The sequence below is a fragment of the Acyrthosiphon pisum genome, chromosome A1, assembly GCF_005508785.2.
Source record: "Acyrthosiphon pisum isolate AL4f chromosome A1, pea_aphid_22Mar2018_4r6ur, whole genome shotgun sequence".
In the NCBI taxonomy this organism is placed as follows: Eukaryota; Metazoa; Arthropoda; class Insecta; order Hemiptera; family Aphididae; genus Acyrthosiphon; species Acyrthosiphon pisum.
In genome coordinates, this window is record NC_042494.1 from 90,548,469 (window position 1) to 90,562,456 (window position 13,988).

Sequence of the window (13,988 nt, forward strand, 5' to 3'; positions counted from 1 at the left end):
TGAAAAATTTAGAAAAGAGTTTCGTCATTTTATTATTATTTATTTATTATATTATATAGACTAAAGAGGTATGTAAAAAAAAAATTAATTTTCAATTTTGAAATATGCTCGCTATTCCATTGAGGTTGCTTGTAGTAGTAACCAGTAGTGGATCCAGAAGTCACCCAAGAGGGGTGATTTTCGAAAATTAAATTACCTTTTTTTAGCCCAATATTATAATAAAAAATTACGTAAAACACAGACCAGAGGGGGGCTCAAGGGCTGGCAGTTAAATAAATTACAGTAAGTTACAGGATTACTTGTTACTATTTTGTTAATTGTTGGATTTTGGTAAATCGTTTATGCGAATAACTGTAATTTAAATGTAAAAATAAAATAAACTGCGTCTTTGATGTGATGTAACGTAAATATTATATTATAATATTATATTGGTGGTGGGGGGAGGAAAATTATTTTTCAAGTTCGCTGTAGATATTACGCAGTGTATACTCGATTTGTATTCTTTTGTTTGTTTTTTTCCTTCGTAAATAGGTACGGAGTGCGTGTGTAAAACACACGATCGGCGGCGACGCGCGTTGTTGACATTGATTGGGAGAGGCGCGATCCGGTGATGCGAAAGAAATCTGATTTGTGTCTCCCTTTCCTCGGTCAACACCGCCGAGGCCGCGGTCACACCCACGCACACGTCAAAATCGAAAAATAATACGTTTATATAATAATACATAAGTTTTTTTTTAATAGGATTTAAAATCGACATAACATTATTACAGGTAAGTACCTCTACTCAGTATTTATATTTTATTCTAACCGTGCGACAAACGCATTTTTTTCATCTGCAAATTTTAAAATATAATTTTGTCGAAGGGCATTCGTGCTATAGCCGTGAAAACGGTCTGCTCGAGGATTGATTGATATAGGTGTACCATATTATTTACCTATATAACACAGCGTGAGTATAAAATATAAGCGTGTCATTCTCAAAAAAAAACGGGGACTATATACGGGTACAATATATGTTTCAGCGTAATTATTTCGATGTAAATTTGTGCGATTTTGAAAAATTTACTCACGCTAGGTATGTTGTCGTTGGAGCATACGCCTTCTTGTAGCAATCGATCGCGAATTTCCCAAGCAAATATTGACGGACATTCGCGTTTGTATTGAGATATCTTAGACACCACTTCAGCTGTTGCTACCCTGGGCTTCGAACCACCAATCGCTCTGGGCCTGATAGAACCGGTCTCGTAATACCTGCAGTAGAAAAATATAATAACGTTTTTAATGTCGTGTGATATACAAATTACAAACAATAATTAATAATTAATATTATGTTATGTTATATTCAGTCATATAAATAATATGACATATTATCATAATAATATTTTCTCAATCGCAGTTGTATAGATATTTTTCAAACAGTTATAGAATCTTAACTTGACATTTTTATAGACGATGCATATATATCTATATCGATTTACTGTCAACCAATATTATGAAAAATAGCCCATTCGTAATTATAGGTTTCATTTTATTATTGTATTAATATTATTTAAAATTTTAAAATCAATGCTATATAGATTATATAATGAAGGACATACTATATTAGGTCAAATAGTACATTTAATTGGGTCTTATATTAATATAATACAATTATTGTATCTGCGACTTTTAGTAACTATATTTTAAGAGATATTTTATGTTGAAATGTGACATATTATCCCCATTGATCCATATGGATATAGGATATACATCTATCATTTTGTATTTTTAAGTGTCCCTACACTATGTAGTTTTCCAATACAATATAGACAATAATATGGATCCAATTTCATAATACTTGCCTTCCTAAGATTTTTGAAACGCATCCATTGGATACCTGTAGGATTCTCGATATGTCACAGGGTCTGGCTCCGGAATGAGCTAGTTCGACGATCTTCTGTCGTGTAGAGTCTGGTAACGGTCTGCCACCAACGAACACTCCGCCAAGCTGATTAACACCACTGTGCCCTATACAAGAAATTAAAAAAAACCCGTGTAAATAGGACATTGCAATTAGAACAACAGTTGTACGCTCAGCTCTACCAGAGGTAAACAGTTGGCAACACTGTAACGTTTACTAAAAAATATAATATATAATAGTATTTTAACCAGGGTAAAAAGTATAGCAGAAGTGACATTTAAATTACTTATATGTTATATACCTACCGTGTGTCCGCGAAAACTGGGTAGGTACATACTGAGTTACTAAGTTTATAACTCAGTATCTTATACATATTTTAGAACTCAGTTTGCAGGAGATTGATCCAATAGTCTAGTTTTGTGCACCGCTAACATAATTCAAAAATATGTATAGGGTACTGAGTAATATGGGTAATTTAATTATATAATGTACTTACCCCGTTTTTTCGGACACACGGTATATGATAAAAATATTATATGTTTGAAATAAAAACTGAAAGCTGTGCTAGTTTGGGAGCTTTTTCTATATTAAAGTCTTAACAGGAAATCGATCGTCACTTCTGTACAATTTTTATTCTGTGTTTATCATATATTATAATGTATACTATGTATATTATTGTATTGTAATGAGTGTGTTAATTATTAATTTTCGTACCCAAGTCTAATTCACGCGTTGCAATAATCCTACCATCGTAATCAGCAGTGTTACCAACTGAAATCAAAGAAAATCATATGGTATAAGAGTTATGTGTGGTGTGTATAAAACATCATATTATAGTACTAAAGTGGAACGTTTACACAAGGGAGTGTGCAGTTTGATCGCAGTCGGGGCATGGCAACATATAATAAAAATATATGATTTAGGTACTTATATATTGAACTGTTGCAGTATATTAATAAATGAACGATAGTCAACATAGAATTAACACTCACGCGTATGTAATAAATTACTATGGTTGGTTAGGTTAATTGGGTACTTATGTATAGTTTTAATAGAGCGTACATATATATATCTGTACTTAATATATTATATTAGTCTGCTATAGATTGGTCACAACTCAGTACTCACAAACTATGATTGATTTGCGTCGATAAGATGTGTTTTGCTAGAACCGTATACAGAATGATTTATATGTAATTCTATATATTATGATATATCATTCGAATCAACAAGTAGGTACATATATCAATACTCAATAGTACTGAATAGTCAATACTGCAGCGTGATAATAGATTATTTCATATCTTCCAGGGATGACATCAACTACCTATATCGGAAATTAGGTACCTATCTAACATAGGCGCAAATAGCGTTTGTGATTTTGGGGGGGGGGGCTAATAGGGCTAATAGGGCCTTACTTTGATAATATTGAATAAGCTTAAAACAAAATGTAGGAAATGTTTGGGAGGGCTATGGACATTTTGGGCGGGGGGGCTTAGCCACTAAAGCCCCCCCCCCTATTTGCGCCTATGCTACCTAAGGACCTGCACTTATAGACTATAGACTATAATATAATTTTAGTGCCTATCCTGTACAGCATACAGAATTAGTTCATCGAAATTCGAAAGTATAAAGGTATATGTTTACAGAGTAGGTATATAAAATAATATAATATAAGGCTAGGAAAATTAGGTATATTCACTATACAAGTATATCATGCCACTTCCACGTGACCACCGTGACCTATACCTCCTATAATATATAGCGCTATATTGTGTAGGTATTAATATATTATACATAATATATCTAAATGTATTATGATATTATTATGCTGTTGATCAAGTGGTAGACGTCGTTTACGCGGCGATTAAATAGCAGCAACGGTACCGCCGTCGCCGGAAACATCGTGTAATCGGTCCCCGCGGACGAGAGGGTCAAACAGATCATTACGCTGCGGTTTACACGTTGTACACGGTCCGCCCGCCCCGGGGAAAACGCTTGACCGTTCGCGGTGACGGCCCTCGCAGCGGCCGACAGAGTGGCTTTTATATATTTTTTTTTGCGCCATGGTGTCCGGACATCCGGCCGTCCAACCCTCCGCGGTCCGAGCAGCAACCCTCTGCAGTACGTGTCGTTTATTAATATAATAATAATATAACGTCCGTGGCAAAAACAAACAACAAAAAAAAACAACAAAATCATAATAATAATCATAAAACACGATACGCGACGCACATCCATTACGTTGACGTTGATTACACGCGATGTATGTTCATATTATTATAATAATATTATTATACATGATGGACATGATCAAATAGTACCTACATAATATATAGTATAATATAGATGAATATGTACCTATATACACGTGAGCGACGGCGAAGGCGCCAACTTCTAGGTTCAACTAGGTAAATATAATATATATTACGTATATAAATGGCATACCTACTGTGGTACATGCCGCATATTAAGGTAACCTCAGCACGCAAAACTTTTTCGTTTGTATATTACGCAGGGATGATATTTTATTTTTAATCGAAAATAACGTTCACCTGTCGGCCTGCAGTTATTTGTGGTCAAATTTTATATTTTTTAGAAACGGTTTCTGAACCTGTATAGGGTATATGTGTATGAAAAGTAATGTGATTCTGTTCTCTGATTCAATATATTATTTCAAAATTGTTTTCTAGTTTTTATATTTAGGTATTGGCTTTGATATACAATTTGAACACACCTGCAGCATATACTAAGCAACATACTGGTCCTTTTATGTGCACCGTACGGCGTACACGTGTATACATATTTTAACAAGAATTTTGAGATATTGCAGAAAGCTTAAAATTGTGTCGATGAAAAACAACAAACATTTGAATTTAGTCTTTTTCGGGACATAGAACTTACAAAATGTTTCCATTATAAGTTTTTTCACATATTATCGTTTTATACAATTTAATGCATTATTAACTTTTTAAAGGGTAATTTATTAATTTTAATATCGTATTATTGTATATTATTTTATATATTCAATTGAACGAAAAATTAGTTTAAAGCAAAACTTCATAGTATTTTTCTGAATAATTATGTTAAAATATTATTCAGAAATAATAGCCCATAGAACATAGATGAGTCTATATTATACTGCTTATGAAATCTGAATTATACCTAAATACAGGCAATAAAACCTATAATATATGATAATGATTTCGATGACGGCGGCACGGCGTTTGACCGTATATAATATCGTGTCGTCGGAACACACACTTCAAACAACTCGACCGCATTTGTGTAACTGCCTTTCATGTCCGACCGAACAACACGACGCGCGGTGAATCGCCGTCGCTTAGGAGGTGAATGAGATGATGTCGACGAGGAGGAGGAAGATTTCGGTATAAACCTATATGGGTAATATAATGTATCCGTACCTAATAATATAATATAACGAAGTTTAACAGTTTTGGAATTGTAACGCTATTATATAGAAAGCGGCAGCAATCGCATTGATATGACCGTATTATTATAACGAACGGTGGCGGCGGGGATTTTAACGAACAGGTGTGCCGGTTTCGCCACGTCGCAAACTCTGCCTCAGAACGCCCCCGCGCAGTTACCATTCATTATTATTTATTATATATAATAGAATAATACAACGATTCCAAACGCGCGGTATCGGTCAATCCTTTCGCTGTACCTTTACTACCCATACACAATCGTTGCCTGCAGCTGGTGTCGAGTGTCTACGGCACCGACGCGATAAACAAGTGGGTACATAATAATATTATCCGTGTATACAACATATACAATATCCGACAATTATATAATATTATATGGTATACACGGTCGATTGTTGTCGCGATTTCGTCAAACACAATATCGATTCCACGCTGGGGGAGGTAGGTAAAATTATATCTATATACCATACATATAGGTATTAGGTATATACCGCATATAGGTGGACACGTCTTATGAGTTATGCTTATGATGTTCCACGCAGGAACATTATATACTGTTGCAGGACAGTAGCACACACAGGATTTATTTTCGGAAGAAGTTGTGCTGATTAATAGATAAATTTTTTGAAATTACATATGATGCTAGGGCCAGCTGAGGAAAGAGGTATTTTGTAGAAATACATTTCTAGGAGATGGGGTTGTGAACCCCCCACCCTCATGATGCATTACTGATACTGGGTTAGCTATCGGCACTCCCTTCAGCTGACAGCTCAATACAAGTATGTATTTATAATTTTGAACGTCTCTAACATATAGCTACTATAATATTATAATAAGCACATAATTAATAATACTTATATAATGTATACGAGCGCTACACTTTGTGAATGACTATTATTGAGAAATTATTTGTCTTCTACAGTAGAAGTTCTACTGTAGCGATCGTGTTCAAGCGTGGACATGATATATTATATAGCTTGACTATATGTACAAGCTCACCGATGTTATAATTACTATAATTTATAGGTTCCTATTTCACATGTCTATAGCATACGTATAATTTTGTTTACCAATAATGCAGAGTGTGAATAAGTTAGGTTAGGTTACTCACGTAAAATTATTTATTAAATTTGTTCGTGTTTTATTATTTTTATAATTATAACTATTCATTAAATATGTTATATGAGACCTTATAACAGCGACATATAATTTACCACAACTTGATATTAAATTACAATATTTCTTGTTTTTAATAAATAGGTTAGACATTTTGATTTCATGTCAAAAACTACAACTTTGTACAGCAAAATTGGAAGACTTAAAAATGTTCGATACAAGTAAAATAGTTTTGACAAATTTTTTTTTTTAGGTTAGGGAAACTAACAACTAATTAATAAATAGTGAATTTGGTTGTCTTATAAATGGTAGGTTTAAATTTAACAATGTCATTCATTATAGTTAATTCATTTTTACAATGAATGTGAGATTATAATTAGTTGGTCTCTCATTATATCCCTATAATTAATACTCACAAAAATATAATATAACATTGTATACCTATCTATTATTTCTTTTTTATTGGTATTCTTAATTCTATATAGTAAATAATATCTTAACAGTTATCGTCGAAATAACCTTGTGATAGCGTTTAAATTTCAACTTAGATTTGTGTAGATTTAGTGTTCGTGTAATCGTGTAATCGCGTGACAGTTGCAATAGTTAACTCCAGTTAGCTTTAACTGTTGTACAAGTAAAATATTGAATTTATTTTATAGCTAGTTGATGTATCGGTAACTTTATTTATTTATTAATTGTGTTAACGTGATAATCATTTTAGATAGGTATACGTTTTTTAATCAATTACCATTTGTGTTTTATTAAAATTGATTTTAAAATATTATCTATATCGATTATAGCATTTTTACGTCCTCTCCAGATTTTCTAACAATACTTTTAAACAAAACTATCTAAATTCATAAAGCGGTCTAAAGAATACTTATTCGTAGGTACATTGATCATATTCTATGACAATGTTTATATTTCATAAATATAGCTATAATATTTACAGTATACATTTAGGGGAATTTGTAGGTATAAAGAGTTAATGGGTTAAAAATGATCGATGCGAAGGGATTGAGGTATGTCGTTATGTATATAATATGTAGTAGTCTTGTCATAAAATGAATATCAATAACAATTAACATTCAACAGAGAATAATGAATAATGAGAATTTGTTATTAATTATAATAGAAGTGGCTTATTATATGTTACAGACTACGCTGTCGTTGTGAAATGAACCATTGGTCCAAATCAATCGATTAACATACCCTTGAATGGACATCGCATGAGCCAAGGGTACCTGTCAAAACATTGTCTGAACAATAATTACACGAGATGTTATGTAAAATGGCGGCTTACACGGTTCTTATAAAAAAAAAAAGAGTGGACTAGGTACTACAAAACCCGACGGGATTATAGGTGGATTACAAATTTGTTAACACAATCCGGCGGTACACAAAAACATCTATTCACCGGGCCATTTTTATTATTATATTATTACACGCCGTATATGCTCTGTATAATAATAACCATTGTCAGATATACCGTCCGCACATTATTATTATGTATATTTTTTTTCCCTCCTTGGTACATTATACATATTTTTCGGAATTCGGACAACCAAATAGCTCTTGTTCGCGTTGTATTGTACACGTTTCATATAAAGCGAATAATAATAATAATTCTATACCGACTATATAATATAGTTTTGTAGTGTTATACACCTATTGGTGGATTCGAATTGATGTTTCAATATAAAATACTATCAAAAATCGCTATACATCGAGTCGTGGGATCACGACCGATTTAATTGTTCCCGTTTATTGTGCAAAAACATAATCGTAAAGTTTTTTTTCATTGTCACTTAACTCTATAGGGGTCCGTCCAGATTTGTTATATTTTCTTGTGCGTATAATTTATTATGTTATATTCATAACGTTTTTGATAGTGTTTAAATACTAGTTATACAATAATATACAATATTGTATTACTATTCAGTATTTAATACAGATTCATTATATAGTATGGATTAGACTTGCGAGAAAAAAGGTGAAATGATTTACTCCAACATGGAATGTTAAGTACCTATACTCTTAGGCATTGAGTATGTATAATTATAAACTATTATATAATATGTTCAAAATATAAACTAGGTATATTATTATATCTTAAGCGTATCCAAAGAATGTGAGTTTATCACAAAAGCGGAGTATAACATTAACAAGTATTTTTTAAATAGGTACCTACATAATCATCCAGCGTAAGATTATTAAATCATAGAATTACCACATATTTGTTATGTACCAATGTTCTATAGGAATTTATTATTTGTACCTACGTTATTAGATTGGCACAGTTAATTCATATTTAATTTAATCTACCAAAACAGCAGATTTTGAAATCTTGTCAAAAACCGTTAATTTTAGTAGTATTACACTGAATGTCGATTTTTACAGAAGCAGAAAAATCTATGTAAAATATATATATGATTAAATTAGTTATAATTTTACTTAAATGCTTTCAAGTATTTACGTATATATTTTTTAAATTATATGATTATATCATGATTATGACCTTTGTTTTTAAAAATTTAACATTTTTGTAGAAACTTTAAATTGCACTAATTAAAAATAAGTTGGTATTAGTAATTTATTATTATTTCATGGTTAGGCCTAACTTTGTGCTCGAGTGCTAATAAATATCTCGTTAATCTAAAATCCATGGTAAGTCAATTTGGAATTATAATAGTATGTTAGTATAATTTTAATTTAAAACTAAAGTTTGTATGATTAGCAACTACTATAATAAGGTTGAATAAAAAAATGTACTATAGAGGAAAATTATATCATAGGGAAGTTATATCTTTGTATAATATATCAAATATTTTTTGTAAACGTCAAATATTATCAGTCATGAGGTGCGAGATGGTGATGCCTCATAATTTTTAAAGTTCGCTCTACCTTTTTTTTGATTTCGGCGCCATTACAGTAATATACAATAGTGATTCCTGATGGAAAGTATTCATAAAGTATTTGGGAAATAGTGTCTTGAAAATAAATAATATAAAAATATTTATACTTATAAATCAGAAAACCGTTTATTTTAGGCCTGCAGTTATTACTATAGCTGCGTTTGTGTACACATATATTTTATTTTATTCAGAATTTTCTTGACTGTTCGAATATAGGCGAGATGCTGGTGTAAAAAAGAAAAAAAGGCACTTGGAGCTTTTCCGGCCAACGACTTTGCTTACCCCTGCTCTTCCGCCATTTACGCATTTTTATCACCCTCCACCCTTCCACTCGTTTCGCAAGCAGCACTTGGCGTTCCGAAATTTCCAGAACCTCTTATGTCATACCCACCTCCCTTCCCTTTACCAACCATCCATGGGGTTTTTTGGGGTGACAAGACACCCGCCTGTTGTTGTGGAAAGGGGGTGAGCAGTTAATTCTGCGTGTCATTTGCACGCCGCGTGCAATATCTTAAAGGGGAACCTCTCCTCGTGTAGCCCTACCCTCACACACACACGGACACACACACACACACACACACACACACACATATACATAACTTGATCTACTATGTCTTTGGAAGAAAAAATATAAGGGGGAATAGAAAACTCCTCCCCGACAAAAAAAATTGTACATCAAAAACACTCCCGGATTGGTATGTATATGCTAAGTCAGCTCGCCTGCTCCGCAGTGTAGATCTTTTAAAAGAGGGTCACCCAGTTGCGTGGAGGTAATCTAATTTGTGGTTTTAAATTGTATATTATTCTAATTCCGTAGATTACAAACTGTAATATCGTGTAGAAATAGTTATGTTTCAAGAACGTGAAATTATAATTACATTTTAGTCGACATTTATACACTTTGTTCTTTTTCATTTAAATGTATATGGCATTAAGTGTAATAGTCTATATATATAGACTATATTATATCAGATAGGTATAGCTGTATTTATGATGTTAGGTATTATAATTTAGTTTCAGTTGTAATTATTATATTCCGATTCTTGAATATTGTTGAATAAAATATACATTTTTATTATATTTTATTGTACGTCCATATAAATGAAAAATATGTATTAACACTGGCCTTGATAATTTATTGTGTCGTATTGCGACGTTAATTCTGTAAAATACTAGTTTATTTCTACATTTAAAAATATTATAATCATTAAACTCGATGTACACGATGCAGAGTAAAATAAATATCAAGGTTATAATATTGAAGTCTTCCTTTGTTGTTTTAAATGTTGATTAATACATACCTACATCTTTTTTTTTTTACAATCCAATAGTTAAAAACAAAAAAAAAACCTGCAAATTAATATCTTTGGCAAACAGCATTACAGTAGTAAACGTAATTGTATTTACAAAAGAAACAATGTTGTGTGTTTAATATAGGTATTACAAGTATCTACAACCGTGCAGGAGCTGTATTTAAAGCTCGAACAATATTAATCATAATCTTCGATGGAAATAAAGAATTATTTTTTATCTTTATCATCACGATTTCACTAAATGCAGTGTAAAATAAATAATAAATTCTTATGATGTTAACCTTTTAATTATTGTATGCCAATGGCCATAGTCGCCGAGGCTTATTCTTCTAATAAAAAAAATTCTCACGGTGGTGTATAATATTCATGTAAAAAATAATAAAAATATTTAGATAGGTAGGTAGGTCCTGAGCCGTTATGCTGCAACGGGGTGATTGTCCTCCGTGGTTTCCCGTTTTCTCAACTGTAACAAATCACGGGAAAACGAGAAAATGCGATGGACACCCCTGCAGTATACTATCGTCATTATAATATAATACATAGATCTACTTGAAAATATTGTGTTTGTAATTTGCATACATTATTAAATGTATTCCAAGGCATACGTTTGTACAATAAATATGTTGCATAATACATAACACACCTATGTACCTATCATCACGTTTTATCGGAGTATTCTTAGTTGTTTATTCGTTATAATATCGACGACTTTGCCGTTTCGTTCGTCATAAAATACATAATGGGAAGGTACACTCGTCTATAATATTATATTTTGGACGACCTTATGACAAAAAAGTAATACTCAAATCGCGTTCGTATACAATGCGCGTGCCTACATAATACATGATGTGCGATTTCAACAATAGGTACGGCAGTGATGTTGACGATCGTACGTCTGACGTAGTGACGTCTGTATCCATATAATATAATACTTGAGCGGTCTATAATAAAATGTTGAACAATTTGTCGTACGCCTACAGTGTGTAGTCATCGCATCATATCATTGCCTGCCCGATGCGCGCGTGTGCGTGAGACGACCGGCGGAATTTCGGCAAAAATACAATAACCGTGGGTGACAGGTGTGAAAAAAAGAGAGAATAGCGTCGTAGAAAGAGAATAGAACCGAAGGAGGAGGAGACGAAGAAGAAGAAGAAGAAGCTGCAGCTGAGTGTAGGATTGGTACCTAACTATATACCGCTATAACCCATATAATAGTAATAATATGCCGCCGAGCTCAAAAAGGGACCGCGCAGCGTGTGACCTCGTTAAATTAGCGTCGCCGTTTGGGAAACGATATATTTGCCACGTCCCATTGAGCCGGGCCCGCCGCTGCCGCCGCTGTACGCATGCTACCACCTACCTATACGCGCGCGAAGGCCGCACGCAGAGGACACATACCCGCGCATGTTATATATTATTATTATTATTATTATTATGCACTCGCGAGTCCCTCGAGGCCTATATAATATAATAAACGTGCGCGGTATACACGGTATACTGTTATTATTATTATTATTATTATTATTTATCATCATCATCATTGTGTACGACGTGCGTCATGCACCGTCCGTCGTTCCCGCCGTATATTCTTCGCACAACCCTTTCAGCTATCCGCGATTTATTATATTACGCCTATGTATATATTTTTTATTTTTTTTCGTACACTCGTCCTTGGCGTCGTCGTCGTTGTCGTCGTATGAAAATAATAATTACATTTCATCACACGACCGACGACGATATAATAATAACAATGAGAAAAAAAAAATAGTCCGTACTCCGTGTATCGACGACTTCCTACTGTTTACCGTTTCTGCGGCTGTGATCGACGACGACGACGTCGCCGCCGCGTGCGTATTGTTCGCGGCGCGGTCCAGAAGTCATTTTTAAATTTCACTCGGATAAAATACAATAATGATGAAAAAATATAATAATAATACGTTATACTCTCAGGCTTTTACGACAAATAGCTATCGTTGTATGGAAACCGGTTGATTTATAAATCGAGTGAACAATTAATTATCGTATAGCATAATACTATACATGTATGTACCTACTGTGTACAGTGTACACATAGGTACCTAACCTATACGGCTATACCTACATAAATGTATATAGAAATCTGCAGAAATATCAGTGTCACGATTTTTATTAAGTTGTTTAATTTATGCTCACAAATAATAAATTTAATTAAATCAATTTTTTTAAATGTATTTGATGTAACGAAAATCTATTGTGGTCTAAGATAATATTACTTTTTTACCAAAAATAATAATAATATATTATAAATTATAATATCCCCCATATTCAAATAGAATATATGCTGCAGCTGTCATGTTTTATTTCATATTATATACTGTGCAGCATGTACGTAGTACATATATATCTTACTTCTATAAATAATACACCACTATGTATAATATATTAAATTTAAAATTATTGTATATTAATTCAAATCGATAATATTGTTTTGGAAGTAATTATTAATCACGCAGGTGGGAGGTGCCTACATCTATTACTATAAGACTAAAAAGCCCTATAATACATTATAAGAATTGAGTTTTGTATAAGAAAACAAGCAGCATGTCATCGCATAGCAATCTCGGCTACATTACCTACACGCGGCTATATACCTATACTGTATACCGCGCATCGACACACGAGATGTCGGACTTGACGACATTTGACAGACGCGTTACACGTATACCTATACATAAACTCGATGTGTCTAATATTATTTCCTATACCAATATTATATAGGTACGTTTTTTCATCCGATACGGTGTCGTATAACGAGATATTGTCTTCCATCGTGCCGAAGGTAAACACAAAACCGCTACACCGTCGTACACAGGGTGGCCGGGACCCGTCAGGCGAAACCCAATACGTCTGATGTTTTTATTTTAATAAAATAATGATAATATAAAAAAAACAACATTATCCTTTATGTGTGCGTATTTTTTCCGCCCGTTTTCCCTTTAATTATACACGGCAAGCTGGTTTCTGTACACGCACGGTTATTTTTCCATCCATGAGTGAACCAGTCACACGGAATCATGTCTTCAAACCGACACACACACACACACACACACACACACACACACACACACACACACACACACACACACACACACACACACACACGTAGGTAATGATAGAAATACTACACTTCCTCGTAACCCGTTGGATATGTTATCTCTCTCTCTCTCTCTATATATATATATATATAAATAAATTCACTCGTATATATATAATATAGTTCTATAACTATACTTCTTATTTTAATTTTCTTTGT

The 13,988-nt window shown here is 33.1% G+C and overlaps 1 protein-coding gene across 2 annotated transcripts in view; it reads right to left on the reverse strand.

Moving 5' to 3' along the window:
- Positions 1-13,988, reverse strand: part of LOC100160750 (paired box protein Pax-6) — a 61,133-nt gene that overhangs the window by 40,168 nt on the left and 6,977 nt on the right. The window contains exons 3-5 of one of the 2 annotated variants that reach the window (XM_003246812.4): positions 2,615-2,671; positions 1,842-2,007; positions 1,071-1,251 (exon numbers count right to left, since the gene is read on the reverse strand). In XM_003246812.4, coding sequence (XP_003246860.1) covers positions 1,071-1,251; positions 1,842-2,007; positions 2,615-2,671 — 404 coding nt within the window. The remainder of the gene's footprint in view (positions 1-1,070; positions 1,252-1,841; positions 2,008-2,614; positions 2,672-13,988) is intronic. The other variant, XM_003246811.4, reaches the window with a different exon arrangement.